Here is a 20,756-nt window from a genome sequence, read left to right as displayed (position 1 = left end):
GCGGCGCCGCGCGGGGAGGCCCCGCCCCGCCCCGCGCCTACGGCTGCCGGCGGGGGCCGCGGCGCTGCCTCTGCCCGCGGCCCGCACAGGGGCGGCGGCCGCCGAGGAGGGCGGTTGGGGGCGGAGGAGCCGGACTGCTCCTGGCGGCGGCGGCGGCCCCGGCGAGGACCAGAGCCCCGGCCGAGGCCGCTTTACCACCAGCGATTACGAGGGACAGCGGAGAACTATTTTTATACGTTCAAGGTAATCACTTCTTTAATTGCTCAAGAAATAAAAACACAGTAATATATATATCCAGAGACTGTTTAATGTCTCTTAAGTTCCAATAAAAAAATAAGATGCTAAGGAGTACGCAGACTTTGCGGTAAAGAGTACTGAACGGTCATCTGGACTGCGTTACAGAATGAAGAATTCAGACAGATGAGAAGCATGGAGGAAATCCTACGCAATGCGTTTGAAAAAGGACCTTATGTGCAGCTTTTGAAGTAATCGTTTAAATCAAAATTTAGAGGTATTTCTCCCCACCTTCATGTGCGTGACAGTTCCATAAAATCAGCTGACAGCATTGTACCACTTGCTCAGCACAGCTAACAAATAACATAGCTATCAGTAAACACCTGATTTTCTTCTAAATGTGTTAAGTCCATGAAAATAAATTTCTTCATACATCCTTACAAATAGGAATATTCTCCATTTATAGTCTCTAACAGTACTGAAAATATACTTCTGCAAAAAGGATATTCAGTATCTGGTTCTCTAGTTTTCCTTAGCTGTGAAGAACATTTGTGTATATATAAACTATGTGTGCATTTAACATGCACAACAACTTATATAAACTAAAATTGACCAGCATTCAATATTGTAACAAGAATAAAATGAAAGAGTAAAAGGAATAATAAAAACATTTTTTCCTCAAAATAACACACTGGACTTGATAGTTGACTGCCTCAGTTAAAAAGAAAAAAAAAATAAGTTGCTCTGTCTTTTCCTTGTTGCCTCCATCAGGCTGCAGCCTCAAAAAAAGCAATTAGTCCATCTTGATCGCAGCCATCCAGAATTTCCAGAAGAAGAGGAACTTTTGTTTTCACATTGGTGCCTTTAAATTTAAATTTATCTATGAAGAGATCTGTGATCATACCTGCAAAAATAAAGTTCCAAGATTTTTATTTGCCTCGTTTTCACTATAAGGTATCTCTACTTTTAACTTACTACTATCTATAGACTGTCTAACATGCTCCAGGTGACCCTGCTGAGCAGGGGGGTTGGACTAGATGATCTCCAGAGGTCTCTTCCAACCTTACTGATTCTGTGATTCTATTCTAGTCAATTTTCTTTTTAGAGATAGACTGCTTTAAAACTTATTTTTAAGCAATGATTTACTTTTAAATAAACCTGAAGCACCCTCCTGTTATCCCAGATTCCAGCTTCATTCCAGAGGCTGTAATTCTGCCTTAGAATTACTCATACCTGAAATGCTCAGGAGAAAGGAACTGTCAAAGGATAGGGAAGGACAACTCATTATTAAACCTAGCACTTGGCAGATTACTTGAGCTAGAAGGTATATCACAAGCACCAGAAAAGGTAACAGCATTTCCTTCACTTAATTATAGCAAAGATTCTTCCTTCCCATTCCATGCCTGTTTTTCTGTTTTTCTGTTAATTTGTAAAAGTCTTTTTCCTTTGGCTGAACTTAATCACTCATTCAACTTCTTAAATGCCATCCTGAATTAGAATATATTCTTAATCATGTACATAAAGGCAGGGATTATCTGAATATAAAATCTGCCTATGAAATAAAAAGCACAGAATTTACTTGCAAATAATCCTGTATTTGCTTTCACAGCACAATGGTTATGACAACAAGACAATTTTAGAAGTTCTCAGGTGAATAATTCCTGAGCATCTTTGGAGAGTTATTCAAAATTTGTAGCAGCGAAACCAATTTTGGTATGTGCTAAGTTCTACCACCTTACCTTTAACGCTGGAATTTCATGATCAAAAATGCCATTTAACTATCCAGCCATGCTGGAAGAGCAGATGGACATACACACTTAGACATCTATTGGTCTCCTGAAGTTACTCAAGACTGCCTCCTTATCAAATCATTTCAGTGCTACAGATACTGACTTCATAACTATTTCAGTCATGCCCAGTGTGTTCTCTGAACACTGATTTGCATTTAGAAAAAAAGCTGGGTTGATCAACAAACCATAAAGTCTCTCGAGATGTGCAGGTTGTTTCTTGTATTCCTCAAGCAGTTGATCTGCCTCTTCTAAAATGCTACGGTACTTAGGTAGCAGGAAGTCCGCATTTCCTTCATTAACTTGTAATTCCTCAAAGATATTTTAAATTGTGAAAATTAAAGACTGGTAAGTACTAAAAGAACATAAAAGTAACAAGAATTCAGCTTGGTTTTGACAAGAGGAAATACTTCAAGGACTAAACAATGCCTTTCAGAATAATTCTTGCTAGTTTAGAAATGCCTTATTTTCTAGGTCTTCTAATGAAATGCCAGATGTTACTTGTCATTTCATACACTAGATTCCCCAAATCCTATATATTACAGTTTTGAGCCAGAAGAGGATCACTCCACAGCTCAGCCTCTATAGAACCAAGCCTAATGAAGGCCCAAAGTCTTCACCATTCTTTTATAGCACAAAGAAATTTTACAAAGTAAGTATATTTTCAGAATAAGTGCATTCTTTTACAGAACAAGTAAATTCCTAGAAAATGTAGCATACATTGAAAGTCCAAAGGTAAAAGAAAATTCCAAAAGTATCACCGAACTCATAACAGCGAGAGGTTTTAAAGATCTCTTCTAAAAATGTCCCAGATTACCAGACTAAATTAATATAGATCATTTCATCCTATACAGAAAGATTGTTCTTTTCTAGACTGAAGGTAATTATGCAGTTTTAGTTTTCAGAGGTAACAGCTTTCATCAGTTGCCAGAGTATTTTACTGCCTCTTAAACAGCAAGTTATTTAGATACCAGTGACACAAAGGTTTGCTAACTAAAAAAAGCCTAAGGTAAGCTTTTTCCAAGAGCTGCAACATTATCATTTATGCACAAACATAAAATGCAGTAAGAATAAATTCTCTATTATTTTGTATCTCTCAAGTTTGGCTAATCAAGCTTAAGTAAAATACTTTTACTGATAATAAAATAAGAATATACAACATACTGTGTGCTCCCTAGTAGTAAAGTTTTTCCACTAAAAAAAGAGTTCTGACAACTACTCCTTTGATGGAATCAAGTGCAAGAAGCATTCAGTTGCCCATGTCTACTGTCCAATTTAAACATTCTCAAAAAAAAATCAGTAATTCTATGTGTTATTCACTATTTATATAACACAAATGGGAAGAAGTTTTACTTTTAAATCTGTCTCTTAGATAACTATTATACATGTAGATAACTATTATACATGTCTTGGGAACAGAAAAAGAATAGGTAATGTTATGACACATATCTGACTTGAGCCATACAGCTTGATATTGGCCAACTTAATCCACATAAAAATCCTTCAGAGGAGAATACTTACTTTCAAAGCATCTATTAAGTGAACCTTCTTGGCCAACAGCTGCTGATACTCTAATTTGGGGTAGATGAGCTTTAATGTATACCTCGCAGATTCTTCATTTATATCTAGTAGGGCATTAAAAAAAAAGCACCAAAAATAACAAGCAAATAAGTAATGTGTTTCATTTAAAAGAATATAAAATTAAGTCAAAGACAATAAAACAGCAAAGAAGTTTTACCATATGATATATTAAGATTAATCTTCCTTTTAGTAGCTTCTTTGGAAAGCACATCTTTTAAGATGGATATGGTAGAAATGTTGTCAGACTTGAAAAACCCCTCACCTTTTCTATAAAGAAAAAAAAAATTTAAACAGACCAACCAAAACTAATACATGTTTTTGCTATTTCTCCATTTTAAAATACAAGACTATAAATTAACACCCAAATCAGAGAAAACAACCTCTATATAGGTCATAATAATTCTTCATATACTGGGTGGTTGTATACACCCATGTTATTCCCTCCTTTCCTACTCACAGTGTAACCTTGTCAGAGAACAGAATTTGTTCCAGTAGTTAATACAAAGCAGCATCTTCAAAGATATACACATAAAGCAGTTTTATCTTACTTGCTGCATGGCATTAAGCTTACACAAGCAAGATTTTGGATGGTATTCTATACACCAACATTCTCCTTAAGTTTATCATTCTAACAGCTGGAATGCAAACAGGAAGGAAAGCTTCAATACCCAAAGGAAGAAAAAACATGCCCTCCCCCACAAGAACACCAACAACTTTCTATTTGTTAGAGACTGTATCATTACAGTACAGGACTCAATCATGGTAATATTTGACAGCCCTTTTTAAGCAAAAATTCCCATTATCTTTACTGGGAGTTTTTACTGGGGATGGGAGGTGAGAAGGATGGGGAGGCAAACACAGACTGGTCAAGAATGAAAAAAAAGGTAACAACCTCAGCATAGTCACACTCTGCTTCAGTAACTATTTTACCTGTAAGTACTTTCAAGCTGTGTACCCAGAAAGGTGTTCTGAAAATAAAAGGTGATACTCTCTCCAGCTGGAGTCTTTTCAGGGACTTCAGGCAAGCAAAACACAACCCAGGAATGAATTTCAGCAAAACTGAACTGGCCTTTGAGCATCAGCGTATTCATGGGTCTATGAGATTATGAAAGCCAAAACTCATCATTAGTTACTAAGAGCAGCACTTTCAGTTCACCAGTTATCCATAGGGAAAAAAAAAAAAAAAAAAAAAAAAGTAGTTTAATTCCATGTGGTCACTATTTTTTGATCAACATCCTGCAAAACAAATCTCAGCTAATTCTGGTATCTTGCAAAGTAGTTGTGTACGGCAGATTATAGTTTTCTGTATCTCAAAAAGCTATGAGTACATGCATATTTTATTTACTAGCAGTTATGTCAAAATTGGGCAAGAACTGGTTGGAAGCTTCTGACACACCCCATTTCAAGTTGTTAAGCTTGAAACTTATGACAAAGGTAAATAACTGACAAAAGAAAAAAAAAAGACTAAAAGCCTCAAAGGCCTTCCATTCTGTAAACCACAGACATACAGCATTTATATCAAAAACAAGGAACACATTTGCATTTCAAGTAAATACATTTGGTATCTTTCATTCAATCCTTTAGTTTTAAGGAATCAACAGATTGTAACATAGGATACTAACTAAGGGTGGGGAAATCAACTAAAGTTTGGTAAAACAAAGAGAGATATGGGAAAAAAGGTCACTCTGCAGCTAAGTTAGCAATGGGAAAAATCACAATAAAGAGAACGGGGAAACTGAGGCTGAAACTGAAAAAAAAAACAGTGTCACACAGGACAGTTTCCTTTCTGCCACACCCTCAGCTCCACACATGGGGCCGCCCTGTAACATCAGATCAATGAAATGAAGACAATAACCTGAAAATACAGTGATAAAGAATGGCAAGGAAAGCAGGAATCTGTTGAATCTGTCCTTTTAGGGGGTCAGAAAACCCATTAAGTGGAACCACAGAATCAACTTGTTTAAGTTGAGTGTTATTATTTAGAGTTATACAGTAAACATTGTTTCAACTGGATTGTATCAGTGTTTCAGAAATAAACAGCATTGACTTTTCTTTGTAATTACCGGTCATGGTCAATAGAATGAGTTCTCTGATGAAGTGAAAGTGGCTTAATCTGATATTGATGAACCTGGCAGGTTTTCAGTTGAATTCTTGGGGTTACATACGCTTGAAGTGTCCCATATTGTCCTTCAATTGATCGAACCTGCAAAAATAGAAGCAGAACCCACAAACAAGAACACGAGAGAAAAGATTAATTTACCGGAATTTGGAGAATTGGTAGGTCATTGAAATTTATTAAAGATAATCCATAGATTTTCAGCACGACTTCAGTACAGTACAGAGTACTATACAGTATTTACCTGATAATGTCCCTATAAATAGGGCAGATAAGAATATTTTAAAAACAGATGAAATAATGGATGAATGTAATATTAAGAAAACAAAATTCACTAAATTACCTTCTGATTAATTAAAATACTAAGTCTGTAATTTACTCTCAATTCTTCAGTATCCCCATTACTGCTTTTTATAAATTATATTCTGTTGCAGTTAGCAACACAAAATAAAGAATAACAATTTTGAAAAGCCAGCAAAATTTCACAATATTCTTTCTTTAGTGTCGAGCTCTTCATAACAATCAAACTTCTTTATGAGTTATTTTTGGAAAAGAAAGAGATCAAATTTCACAGCTCAATATTCAGAATACCCAACAAGCAAATACATACAATATGCATAAATACATAAATATTTCGAGACACTGTCTTCATGTCTGGACAACTCTGTTTTACAGCCTTAGTCATGTCACATATTTTACAGGAGTGTTTTGCAGAAATGCATCCACTTTAATGTGTTTTTAATAAAAGTTAGAAAAAAAATCTCTTTGGAAATAAAAATCTCAAAGATCTAAAATCTTTGTACAGTCTGTATGTGCAGAGAGGAAATACAAAAGAGAATAAACTGGATATGGCAGGCATTGGGTAAGTAAATCGCTGGAGTTTCTATTGCCATCTCACTCAGTACATCAAGAACTTATATAGATCAAATCCATCTGATCAGGATCCCAATGACAGAATAATGGTATAATGTTTTGATGACATTTTGTTTTGATAATAAACTATTAAACAGCAGTATTTTTAGTTGGAAGGTAAATAAATTCTCTTTTCCTGTATTGTGAATGCATTTGATCCTCTTTTTGTGTGTTATATTACCTATTCTCTACATATCCTTAAATTAAAATGAAAGGACTGAGACACAGCGAAATTAAATGACCTGCTCAGAGCAAATAAGCACATCTAAAGCATTGCTTAAGGAAACCTGAGAGATACAGGATAAGAGTCTTAATTCTGCACAGCAGGTTCATTACTGTGATCTCACCCCCCTCCCATAAACAAACCAACCAACCCATCCCAGAACTCTCCCATGTTCCCACGTTTTACGTATCTTAAGTGAGCTTAAATTTCTAATGATGAAAACAACAATTTGAGTGAACTTTACATAAAAAACACACGTTAGATTAAGAGCTGCAGTGGTAGGTGACTGCATCAAGAGAAAGCCTAGAGTCTGTGTGTATCTTGAGGACTATCTTAACTAATCATGTTTTCACTTATTGTTTTTCCAGTGGTACCCACATTCGGTGGATCATTAAAAAATAAATAAAAATAACAACAACAACAAACGCAAAGCATACCTTTAATCTATTAAACATGTATGTATAGAATTTGCCTCCTCCCTAAAATACAAACACAGTCTATTTTCCCTGGACAGCATAATTTCTCTCAAACACTTCTAGCGCTTTTTAACCTCGGAACTTTCCTTCCCACACCTTTCCACTTGAAGTTTTACACAATGTCTCCAGAATCACGTATTTTCACAATGAGTGATTTACCAACTGCCTTCGTTTTAGAGACAGCAAAAGAAGGATCCTAGGCAATCCTTTACATATTTATAGAAGCCTTTATAAATTCTACAAACAAATATAAAGGAACACTAGCAGCAGCTTAGAAACTTCTCAAGAAACAAGCAGCAAGAAAAGTACCATGTGGGACTATCTGGACTCATCATTTGCTCTGATTAATCCAGGTGGAGATCTCTGTACCCCTAAGCAGACAGCTACATACCATATGATTTCTTGCGGAAAGTATTTTGCGGCATTTTACCTTAAGTTCAAGCCTTGTAGTGTTTGCTTGGCATCGGTAAGTTGCAAGAAGAAAGTTGCTATTTGGCTGTGAACAATAAAAAACAGTGGAATAATACAAAACAGGTCTGTGGACTCACAGTTCTGTTGGTCTGTTTTAAATGTAAACATACAGAGTATGCTGTTTTTGCACAGCTATTCAATAAAAGGTAAATACAACAAAGTGCACTTTGGTTCCCACAAATGTTCCAATTAACTTTAAAGATGATAGAATAGCAAAGTGTATTCCTCTATCTAGAGGAATCAACTGCAAACTGCTATATTCTAATAACACCATAAAAGGAAAAAAAAAAAAAAAAAAGCTAGAAACATTTTAATGCAAAGAATGTCTGCCAGCCTGTTCCACTCACCTGCAGTATTAATATAGCCTAATGCCTGAAAACTACAATTATGCTAATAATGTAAAGAAAGATCCATAAGGAAACAGACCAAAGGCAAGAAGAGAAAAAACTAGCTAAATTAATGACCACGAAGAATGACAAGAAACTCGGAATAAAAGTTCATTTCTGAAAGTTCCAAGGTAAACCTATGAGTTGCCAATTCAGCTCTTCATATGAGACTACTCAGAAGACCATTATGAAGACAGAGACATCACAGAACATTTTCGTAATATTCCTAAGTCGTTTCTGGATTTTTTCCCAAAAAGAAATACGTACATATATAAACACACACATTTACAAATGTGTGTATTTAGATACATAGGTTTTTATATAGAAATACAAGGATATTATGCTTATAAATTTATAATTATATACAAAAAATCCACCTAGTCAAGCATGTGACTCTCCAGACAGTAAAATTTGTGTCTAGAGATACAGTAAGATAAAATAGATATATACAAAATGTTCTTTGTCTAAATTACTTTTAACTGAATATATACAAAATGTTCTTTGTCTAAATTACTTTTAACTGAATATGTATGATACTGGCAAATCCAAAGTGAGCAATACTGAATACATCTTGGACACCTCTAATCGGGAGGGAAAAAGTACCAAAGCAGTCACTTTCATATCTGTCCATGCACATTTAGATTTGCCCTATATCAAGGTCTCCCTCTAATACCCAATTCTGCAGTATCTCTAATTAGGCTGAGTTCTCTGAAATTACTAAATAAGTAGTTTAATGTCATATATTTAAAACTGCAAATAAATCAATCCAAATTCTTTTTTTTAATAAAGAGTATTAAGCTCTTACATCACACAATCTCTATCATTATTTCCTATGTTTCATTTACCTCAGAATCACAGCTGCTAAAACTAACAACAGCAGAATTTTTATCCACATCCAGCAAGTCTATTGGGACATCACTCTGCAGAACATATAAGGAAGAGAAAATAAAAAGGCTGAGTACCTGAGTAGTTTCTAATGTACTTATCCTCTAACTCTGATCAATTATTTTTAGTAATGGAGAGGCTATGATTGTTTCATCATTTATAAATGTGGTAAAAGCTTAATAGACATGCAACTTATTTCTTAAACTTTGTTTCCAGAGGAATGTGATGATCTTTCTCTTACTCTCTTATGGCACTCTGAACTCTGTTGTGCCTCTGGCTTACAACCCCAATACAAGATAGGTAACTGCCTTTCATGCTTGTCTGAAGTATATTCACTCATGACTGAAATGCTTTCCCATTCTAATAGTGGGAATATAACATTAACTTAGGAAACAAAGGATCATATGAGATCATTATTAATGCTCTTTTTACTTACAACAATGCTTTTGACACAGATCACTTCTTTCCTAGGTACATTTTCACTTGTAGTAAAAGGAAAACTGACAGTATTTTGATAGCACAACAAGATTAAAAATCTTTATAATAATTAATCACTTGATTTGATACTGCTTTGTAACTTAACAGAAGCATCAGGAAGCACCAGTAAATAGGCAAAAGACTTCCTAAAAGCCTTAAAACTTAAGAACTTAAAACCAGTTTTATTGCCTTCTCTAGCAAAAGAAGGCAATACCGAGCATTATCTCAGAACTTATAGCCATTTCTTTAAATGAAAGCAAGCTCTACAATCAATTCAGGCCTAAATAAAACAAACTGAATATTCCTTGCTTAGCTAATAAAACTGCAGAAACTACAGAGCTGCAAATTGGGGTTTAACCTTTCTCTGATTAAGTCCTTTGCCATAAAAATATTTAATATAAAGTGAACAAAAAAAAATCATATAGTAGTTCCCTCCCCTTTAGTAGGGCAAATTTACTTAGACAGAAACTCCTCCTGGTCAAATTTTTCTCCCCAGGCATATCCCAAAAGAAGTTAACTCAGTACCACTACTCTTCTGACTACCAAAGCTACTGCATCAGCTGAAATGAATGTTAAGAGGAATAACTAATTAAGATGGCTTTACTTGGCAGGCATATTTGTCACCAACACTATATAAATCAGATACTGGTGCAAATTGTTAAAGTGCACAAATGCAGCCCATACCATTCTAAAAACTGATCTTCCAGTACAGAAGGTAATTAACTGGCCCAGTGAGAAACTGGATCACATTTAAGATCTACTGAATTCATTGCTGTTGAAATAAAAGTGATGTGCAAGAGTAAATACAAAACTTGCATATAAGCCTGCTAGTATAGCACATTTCAGTCTGTTTTGGTACCACAGTGACGCTTATTAAAGATTTACTTGTTCCAGAGCAAGCATACAGAACAGCTGCATCAATATTCCCAGACTACACATTTCAACTCTCTGACAATTCAGACATGTATTCAGCAGATTATAACTTGTCTTTCTAAACATAAAGCCTCTTAATGTTGTAACTTTCATTTGAAGGTCCATGAAAGCCAATATGGAAACAAACACTCTCACCTGTACCAGCACATTATCTATAGCCATCTGCACCTCCAAGATGAGGCTATAGCTAGCATCATCCTTATTTAATGTAAACTTATCATTCACACTAAAGGCAGGCACTGATGAAACAGCAGTACTGGACTGAGAAGACTGTTGGTATTTTTCACGTTCCTGAAGTACTTTCATCTGTAAGTGTTCCAATTCACTCCTAGAAAAGAGAAAACACACAAAGTCTTCAGAAAACTTAACTTTAAAAGCTACTAGAAATTAAATACTATACTTGCAAAGTAATCGTGCTTCTGATCTTCTGTCCACTGCCTTTCGACCAGATGTGAACAATAAGTACCCTTCCATATATATAACATAACAAAGATAAGAACTGTATTATATGAAAATGTAGGTTCTACCATACTGTGCCTGAAGAAATTTCTAAGAGACGTGGAAAAGGACACTTTCTTCCCTCCAAAAACACAACATACTTTTAATAATATGTCAGTGTATTTCCCTCACATTGGTTAGAAGATATAAACAACACAGAAGTGACAAATGGTATCTTGCTGACACTGTGAGAAAGACGCTATTAAGAGAATATCATCTGAAGATAAGACAGAAGGGACCATGAAACAGCAGATTACTATTGATTTCTACTTTGAGAAGGTTTGACTCCTTTTCTGAAAACACAATTGATACAAAAACAATCTGATGAGATCAGAGAGAAGAGGATATTTCAGCTTTTAAGATTTGAAATATTATTACATTTCTTTTCAGTAAAAAATACCTTAAGGATGAAATCTTGCTTTGCATCTCTTGACTTAGTTTTAGCTCTTCACCAGATCCACCTTCTCTATGGACAGGTTCTGTAGTCAGTCCTGTCAACCACCCTAAACCAATATAAAAATATCTATATTCCATATAAGCTATAAATAAAAAACTACACTCAGCATTTATATCTGTATGGAACGATTTTTGTTCAGTATTTTGGACAGAGAGAATCCTGTTTTGGAAGATCCTGTTTTGCAATTTTTATCTGAGGGTTTAATTTTTGTCCCTACTGCTTCTGACAGAAGTTTTTCTAATACCTGGGATAATTTGCAGCACTATATCTGAAAACACTAGAGAGAGCTGTGCAATTATTTACAGCAAACTACATATTGCATAGCATGCATAGAGACAGAATGCTGCTGGTTGAAGTAAAGAAAGAAGATCTTTTTTGCTTTCTTAATGGCATTTACCTACTAAAAGATGCATACTACTTGGTTACACTGTGACAGTTCAGGTATGCTATGAAGAATTAGGTGATTAGACTTCTAGAATTACCTCACCAAATGAGGACAAACAGCAAAATCGCATCATTATAAAATGCGCCACAAAAGTCGACAAATAAATGTCCACAATCTTTCACATTCCTCAGCTATCTACTTGAACTACCAAAAAAGCCAAATAACAGAGCACGAATTTAAAGAAATCCACAAATCCAATCTACTGTATGCCATACTGCAATCTGCCTTTGGAAAGTCACAGTCCTTTTCATCTTTACCCATCACCATACCCAACTTCTATTGAATGAATGATATACAGCTTACCTGAATACGTGGATGCTAAAATTTCATCATATCCATCTTTTCCTACGCAGCCACCTTGGATTGATGAAATGCTCTCTGATAAAGCCTTCAAATAAATACATTCAAGTAGAGGGAAATATCACTGCACCCATTTTAGGTTTGTTTTTGCATATTTAAGGGTTTTTTCCACCTTCTTTTACCTGTATTGTAAAATATCTACATAGATGTGGAATATCTAGACACAAAAGGCAAATAAGCTAGCTGATGACTTTCATAGCTAAATCAGAGTGGTTTATATTCTGATTCTACTCTCTATAGCAAAGGCAGTAAGAGGGTGGCTTAAAGTAAAACTCTGATGTTACAGTGTTTTTCCAGCAGTAATTAGCAGTCTGAAGGCTGAAATAATCACTACAAACTAAATTCACTATTTTAGCACTTCATAACCAAGGTAACCAAGCCCAGAAAATCCTGACAGCTAACATTTATTATTTCATAAGCAAAAGACTGATTGTACACAATTTGGGTTTAGTTTCTTCACTGAGAAAGAAGCACCATTCTGGTTTCACCCAGGAGAGGCTCCAGTAACTGCCAGAGACAGAACCTGCTACACTATTTTGATTTTTGCTCAAATCAGGATCATGTCATTTTCTGCTTCTTACATATTAGCATAAGTCTTTGAAGTTGTTGACAGTTCATACTGTCAACAGTACAGAGCACATCAAGTTTTAAAAGATGAATGATGTTTTAGCTGTAGCTTCCAATCTTGTAAAACCTTGAAATTTTGAAATACAGATATTTTTCTAGTTCATTTTGCCAGAAAAGAAGAATATGATGAATATAGACTTACATGATCATATCGAAGCACAGGATCGTCTGCACTCTCAAAGTTATAGACTTCTAGTACACCATCATCTCGTCCAATGAGTAATTCTTTAACTCCATCTCCCAAAATGTCAAAACTATCAATACATAGGATACCTAATGAAAAACACAAGAAAATCACTTACTTCATCTTCGTTATGACACATTAATACACAGGCCACATTAAACTACATAGAAAGAAATTCTTGGACGGCTTTTAAGGTTTTATTAATGCTATTTCCGGCTGAGTCCACTAGAGGGGGCTGAAATCTCTGATCTGTGGCCAAAAGCCAACAGGACACCAAGTGATTTTATGGCAGCCAATACCAAGTCAACAATACCACAGCCCCCTCCATTCAACAACATTATAGGTGAAAATAACTGCACAGACATCCCATCTGATAATAAAAAGGTCACTCCTGAAGGATTTAACACTGCCACATCAAGCTTTTATCCAGATGAACTACTTGCCTGTCCACTTCTGCTGTAGTATTGTTCCTTTCCAAGGGCGTACATAAAGCTGTAGTAAAAGGACTACTGCAAATTCTGGCTAATTTAACAGAAACAAGATTGTGACTTGTGCCAGATTGGGATTAGGTCTATACTGCTAAATGACATGTTAGTGCACAAGCCCACTACCACTGAATGTGGAACCAAGGTCTATCACAATCAACAGTGTTTGCACAGGGCAAACAGAGCTATAGTCTGGAAGGAGGAAAAAAAGAAAAGTGTGCTTTAGCATAAGACTTAATAAGAAAAGTCAGATGGAATTTAAGCTTTTCAAGTATTTCAAAGGAAGAGTATGGCCATACTTAAATTGTAAGAGGAATACTCATTTTAAGAGGAAATGACTAAAGACTGATACATGCTGCAGAAGCAATAGTATATCAAAATTAAAGTGAAGAAAGTATTCTAGTTAAACCATACTATAGAGCTTTAAGGAAATCCTTGTTCTATCTTCAGAGAGAAACCACAAGAATGACTTAAAAAAAAGTCTTGCAGGGAAAATGCTAACCTTTCCTTTGAAAAAACTTTAAGATTGCTGAGCATCTGAAAAATTCAGCCGGTACACTCACATTTAAAAATAGTCACTAAAATCATAAAAATCTCAAGGGATTATATATGAATTTATATTGTTTTAACATTGCCACTTTAAAAATTAGACTGTAATAACAAAATTATACTGAAAGATTGGAAATAATATGAACAGAAAACCCAAAGCAAGACATACTGATTAAAATTTAGAAGAAGAATGAAAGATAACTTATTCATATTAATATCATATACTGGAATAATTATAATATACATTAAAAGAACCTATGAATAAGATCTCTTGAATATTATACTTGTAATAACACCTAAGCTATGCTGGAAAACTAAAGATGAAGAGATCAAGACACATACCTCCTCTCTTTTTTTCATTTCCAATTTCCCACTTATGTACAGGATTGGAACCAGTAATCTGGACCAGACCCACTTTACCATCAGAAGTTCCAAACACAACTTCTTCTCCAGAATCACCTAAGCGCATAAATTCATTTTAGAATCAGTACGATCAAGTACATCTGTTTCAAGGATCTGAAAATATTGTGTAGTTATATTCTACTTTCCAAGGATAAAAGAGAATATTAATGTTGTGCAACAGAATACAGAATAGTTAGGCTTAAATACCACCCCTCCCCCTCCCCCTTCCCCCCCCCCCCCCCCCCCCAAAAAAAAAAAAGCCAAATATATGAAAACTGCAACTGTTATAGTAACTTCATCAGTGCTAGTACTCTCCTGGGCATGAATGTCCTCCTGCACCAGAATTCTGCCTAGAAGCCAGGGCATTCATAATCTAGCACTTTAAATTTAAGCAAAGAGAGGCTTTGTGGTTTTGACTAGAAAATAAAATTGCCTTTATGGGAAAGAAACAAAGTGATTCATTAGAAACACAGATGTAACAGTATTGTGTTGAGACTTAAGCGAAAAGGAACTACTTTTCCAAATCAGCTCTGAATATTGCTGTCAAATAGTCTAACCTAAACTAAATTAAACATCAGATTAACATACTAAAGATTTGTATTAGGTTAGAACATGCTAACAAGAAGGATAATCAAACTATTTTAAGCTTAATCCTTCTTGATCCTTCTGCCACATTCTCAGTGTATGGGAGCACTACTCAATATTCTCTTCCATCCATGGATGGATACAGCTAAGGATTCTAATTAAAGAAATCTACATGTAAGAGAAAAATCCAAAACCAGAACTTGCATGAGATCCCCAAAAGGCTAGTTCATTTTACCCAACGAAACCACCTTACATCTCACTGCTGCTGAAAGAGGCTTTCAACGAAATCTGAGCACTGTTTAGAACTGTCTAAAAAGTTATATATAACGAAACAAATTTGGAGCAGAAAAAGCATAACGCAAAGCATATGGAAAGCATAATCCCTAGTTCCAAATCTCCACAATAATCTCATCAGCATCTCAACCTAAAATCAGTATAGTATTCCCCCCTTTATCTCTCCCTCTTCATCTTACCAGTTTCTCGCTTGCCTAAACAGTATAAATGCTGCAACTCTGACTCAAAAACTGGAGGGTTTTTTTGTATGAGGGGGGAATGGTATCTTCAAATTTTTAATTTCGTTTAGTGTCAACAGGCTTTTCATCCCATTTTCTGCGTATGAACCTTTTCCACTAAAAGAACACCACCAAAAAAAAAATCTCATTTAATGATAGTGTCTTAAATACTATTCAAAGATTTTTTCTCACTTTTCCAAATAGGAAGAAGTTATTCAAATACCTTCAAATTCCACCTCCCTGCCAAGAATTTAGTAATTTTCCAATAATTTTCTTCAAGTGTATGGTGCAACTAAATTCTCTTCCAATTAGAATGTTTTGAAGTACTGATTGAAACTACCATCAGGTTTGTATATATTTAGAAATAACTATAACAAATGACCTTACACCTCACAGGTGTGCCACATGTTTAGCATCAGCTTCAAAATCAATGCTGTATGCAATTAACAATCGTAAGCATTAAAATCTCAGAAATATAATAAAGTAACACTATTCAGTTATATCTATATGAAAAATCTTGTTACCTCCATTTCCATTGTTTAGAGCAAGAACAGTAGGTGGTCCAGAAACTTCTACTTCATACAGTAGATCAGATCCCTAAAGACAGAGAAACTATCTTCAATGAGTTTATTAATAATCATAGATGCAAATAAAATAATTAGGTTTTAATTTTATGGATATGCTTTATTTATACAAATTCTCAATACCTATGGTAGAACCGTTTCTAAGTTAGAATGGCATAAAGCTTATATAAATAAAACACAGCGCTTGTTTTTAAAAAGGTCTTAAAATGTATTACTACCATTTAAAAACTTAATTTATGACAAGATATTCTGAGCATTCATCCACCCGTAAAAAATAACAGTGTTATACTATTTAACATAACTCAGAATTACTATGACAATAATTTGTGAGAGTAAGAACTTTCCAATCTATAAATATTTACACACTTAATTCACTTACGTGACCAGTTATACCTATATAAAAAGGAATCAATTTGTCAACCACTTCCATCTCTAAAATCTAAAGTCCATTTATAGCAGAATATTATTAATCCTTATTTTGCAAGTTTACCTCATGATTGCCACAAAACAGAACTATGTTTCTCAATAAAAAAAGTAGTTACAGTACTACAGACAATAGTACTACCAAATAAGATACAATACACCTATAATGTTTAAAATGTGTTGATTCACTTAAAAATTAACCAGATTCTACAGCATCAATACACAAAAGAAAAACAAGCAAGTATTTCAACCTGTAAAACTCTGAGGACTCTATCCTGACATGCAAGTACAGGCGTAATGCTATTCACTTTCTCTACAGGAAGACAAAGAACATCATTGATTTTATCTCCTGATAGGTAGTAGTGCTGGTCTTTGCAGTCACAGTAATGGTTATAGATATAACTTGCACAAAGGAAGAGATCTGCTCCTGAAATATGCCTGAGAAAAAGAAAACACTTCTTGTAGCATTTTGCCAGTATAATTACAATGATATTCTTTTAGCTCTGCTATATGCACGGACTATATTACTGCTTGCAGATTCAAAGCATTAGCATGCCGTGTAAGCTATCCATTTCAACGATTACGAAGTGTTTCTTATGCATGCTAAAATCATATGATTTATATGGCTCTCAAATTTTATCTTCTATCTACATGTAAAGTCCTTAGAATACCTTTATGGAAATTTAATTAATATATTTTGAGCATATTAATTCTTCTCAAGCTGGTTTATGTACAATTTGTCCCAAGCACCTTACAACAAAATAAATAATTAAAAAAAAAAAAGAACAAACAAGTTGGTCTCCTACAGGAGGACAGGAGGGACATCACATATTACCACAACAGCTCCAGCTCCCATCACCTCCATTTCCACCAATGCAAGTGCCTCCGCACCCCTCCCAAGCCCCTATACACTCTCTAAACCTTACAGGGATTTCCTCTCTGCATGTCATGCAACAAGATACATGCTAAAGTTGGATGGGCACCTATGTGCTAAAGCTGGATGGGCACCTACAAGCATACATTACAGTAAAAGAACTATTTCATAAAATCATAAACTAATAATCTGCTGTAGATAACAACAAGTATACAAATACAATACATACATAGCTTTGATATTTTCAGTGAGATTAGTTTCAAATGAAAGGAACTGCTTCCCTCTTTTTGTGAAACCTCTAACTTCTGATCCCATAGCAACAAAAATTTTCTCTTGTGGTGTATTAAGAGCTCCTCCTAACTCCAATCTTGCAATTTTTTGGCCTGGCAGTGTCTTGAACACTGGCTGTAAAACAGAAGAGTAATATTCATCATCCCAATATCACTTTTACAAACATCTTTTCACACAAAGGATGATAAACCTACTTTACAATTTCTGGGAAAACTTATGATACTTTAGATTACATGCAGACAAAAATCATACTGCACACTTCACCATCACAAACAAATCAAGTATTTTATAAGTCAATGCAAGGCTCTGAAATATAATAAATTAAAAGACCTCATAATATTATTTATCCTTATTTATCCAAGACAATTTCGGCACTGCTGGTAGCTGTGCAAGTCTTTTTTAATATTGTCCCTCTTACATATTGCACTTCTATTCCAGAAAAATATATTTAAATGGAAAAATTAAACTTACCACAGCTTCCCCCTTTTTTATGCCGAAACACGTTATCACCCCATCTTGATCTCCAACAACAACCTTCAAAAATATAGTACAACATTATATTTTATTGCACTCATAAATATTATTTTTAAATAACACCTTTTCTAGTATTCCTAATCATATTTTTTGTGCATTGGTAAATATGATGAAATTCTATAGTATGTAGTTTATATAGCTGTATAGCATTATGCTTTAGAAAACTATATAAACTAGCATTTAAGAACAATTTAGGTATTAAGTGACAGCCTTTACAATCCTTTTTCTGCTTCTTGTTGTAAAGACCAGAAATCATCAGGTGGTACCCCCCAGAAAGGCATATTTGGGAAACAGTTGTATTTTCATATCTTGCATAATTTTAAAATTTTGCTTTTATTATTTAAAAAAATGCACTGCTGTTTCTGTTGAATTTTCCTAAAGAATATTTTCCTTAATTTGAATTTTTTTTAAAAAAACTGCCTATATTTTTTTTAGCAGAATAGAAATAGAGAAAAATGCAAGACCTTCCTTGCAGTTTCAGCAACTCTTTAAATTGCAGTGTTCTTAAGCGTTTCCCATGATCTAACAGCTAGAGAAACTTGAAACATGATTAATATTATTATCATGGTATTATCCAAAATAGGAAAATAAACCAGTGAGAAGCAGCAGAACAAGTTCTCTGTCATTAACAACTGCTACCTTCTGCGTTGCCTTACGTCCTGATGCAGGGAGAAGCTTCATAGTCTTCTGAGACGTCACTCCCACCTGTTTAGAGACATGTTCTTATTACTGAACACTCCTTCAGCTCTGCTACGGAAATGCACAAGATCAGGAGCAGTCACTGAGCGGGGAGAGGCTATTCACCACCACAGGGAAACGCAACCCTTGGAGGTCTCCGGGGATTCTTCATTCCTCTGAATGGACGCTGGAGCACTTGATCCTGCTGAAACTGCTGTGCCGCTGTCTAGATTTAGAACTCATCTATTCCAGAGCATATAAAGCCATCACACTAATTCAGTATATTTCACCTTCCCATCTTTACAGGTATTTACCAGATCTTCCAGCATTATTTTAAGCTTTGCTTATGTTTATGTTCCTCAGATGAAAACCACTCTGCCAAACGCACCAATTAAACACTGCTGGTCCTCAAAGAGGCAGCCTGAGATGGCTTATACGATCAAAATTATATAACCCACCTCGTAAGTAATAAAAAAGCAAACAAACCAAAACACAGCTTCAAGAAACACTCCGTACAAATAGAAATCAGCAGTCCAGTACTGAGCAAGGAGCCGTGCCGTGCCAGTGGCCTCTCCCACCCCGCCAGCTCAGCTAACGCGGGCCGGAGCGCCAAGCCGCGGAAGCCCGCAGCCCGCCCCGCCCCTGCCACCGAGCCCCGCGCTGTGAAGGTGCCGCTGACCGCTCGGCGGCCGCTCCCCTCCCGCGCCAGGCATCTCGGGCTCCCGAACGGCGACGCGCCGGGACCCACAGCGCGAGTGGGCGCACCGCGGCGCCTGGTACAGCGCTCCGGGCCCTCCCAGCCCCTCTCCCACCCGAGCCGGGCGGCCCAGGAGGGCCGAGCTCGCGGCGGCGGCACCGCGCCGGGGCAGCGGCAGCCCGGCGGTGTCACCTGCAGGTAGTCCACGCGGGCCAGGCTCAGCTCCATGGCGCGGAGCGAGGCGCCGCCGCCGCCGCCCCCCGAGCTCGGCCCCGCGGTCACGGCGCCCCGTTACCGCGGCAACCGCAGGCGGCGGCTCACATCGCCCCAAGCCGGCTCCCCATTGGCCAGGCGCGGCGCCGGGGGGGGGGTGGGGGGGAGGGGGGCGAGGGCGCGGCGGTTGGGCAGGGAGGGCACGTGGGAGAGCGGCGCGGCCCCCGCGGGGTGGGGCGGGGCGGCCCCGGCCGGTAGCGGCCGTTGCGCTGGCGCTTGTGCTAGGGCTGGGGGGGGGGGGGGGAGGGGGAGGGGGAGAGGGGGGGCGTTGAGCGTTTTTAAGCCTTTCCTACCTAAATCTCGGAGGAAGGTGGGGTCAGGCCGGAGGCGGCCGCGCACTGCGAGAGGAGCGCGCAAGGCAGCGCTGAGCTAGGAGGACCAGAGGGAGCAGCCGTGAGGAAGGAGTGCTTTATTTAACAGTAAGCATCGGAGGCGTTATTTGGAACTGCGTAACAAAAAAAGACCAGCCCTGCCCAGAGCTGTAGTTAAAAAAAAAAAAAAAAAAACTTTCTACCCCATAAAGAGTAGCTTTGGACTTTGAAAGCAGTTAAATCTAATATTTATCGTAGAAAGTAAATATGCTGAAAGGGAAAAAAAATAGGGCATGGGTGCCTATATACATACATGTTAAACAGTGCTTCTAAAATATATTCCCACTTACCTGATTTTCATCGAGTTTTTGTGAGCATACCTTCTCAGTTTATGTGCATCACTATTAAAGAACACAGATTTCCAGTAATCCTTCACCAATCTCTAGCTGATTTATTATACAGGGAAAAACCCTCTTCATACCTAGCTGTTGTAAGAAACACAATAC

The 20,756-nt window shown here is 36.7% G+C and overlaps 1 protein-coding gene and 1 long non-coding RNA gene across 2 annotated transcripts; one reads left to right on the top strand and one right to left on the bottom strand.

Moving 5' to 3' along the window:
* Positions 1-80: 80 nt before the first annotated feature.
* Positions 81-1,154, top strand: LOC134139531 (uncharacterized). Its single transcript, XR_009958194.1, has 3 exons — positions 81-243; positions 403-511; positions 1,006-1,154. It is a non-coding gene; the product is annotated as an uncharacterized LOC134139531 (long non-coding RNA).
* BBS7 (Bardet-Biedl syndrome 7) lies at positions 288-19,950 on the bottom strand. The gene is made up of 19 exons (XM_062574020.1): positions 19,859-19,950; positions 18,931-18,996; positions 18,229-18,291; positions 17,696-17,871; positions 16,844-17,030; positions 16,110-16,182; positions 14,429-14,545; positions 13,011-13,141; positions 12,185-12,269; positions 11,380-11,482; positions 10,617-10,809; positions 9,032-9,106; positions 7,760-7,825; positions 5,666-5,805; positions 4,533-4,697; positions 3,760-3,869; positions 3,543-3,646; positions 2,210-2,333; positions 288-1,138 (listed from the first exon to the last, which is right to left on the bottom strand). The coding sequence occupies exons 1-19, from the start codon at positions 19,892-19,894 to the stop codon at positions 1,002-1,004; spliced, it is 2,151 nt and encodes a 716-aa protein (XP_062430004.1). The 5' UTR covers positions 19,895-19,950; the 3' UTR covers positions 288-1,001.
* Positions 19,951-20,756: the final 806 nt, after the last annotated feature.

This window comes from Rhea pennata, chromosome 4 (assembly GCF_028389875.1).
Source record: "Rhea pennata isolate bPtePen1 chromosome 4, bPtePen1.pri, whole genome shotgun sequence".
Taxonomy (NCBI): domain Eukaryota; kingdom Metazoa; phylum Chordata; class Aves; order Rheiformes; family Rheidae; genus Rhea; species Rhea pennata.
The sequence above is the reverse complement of the archived record's forward strand: the minus strand, read 5'-3'. Positions and strand labels throughout refer to the sequence as shown.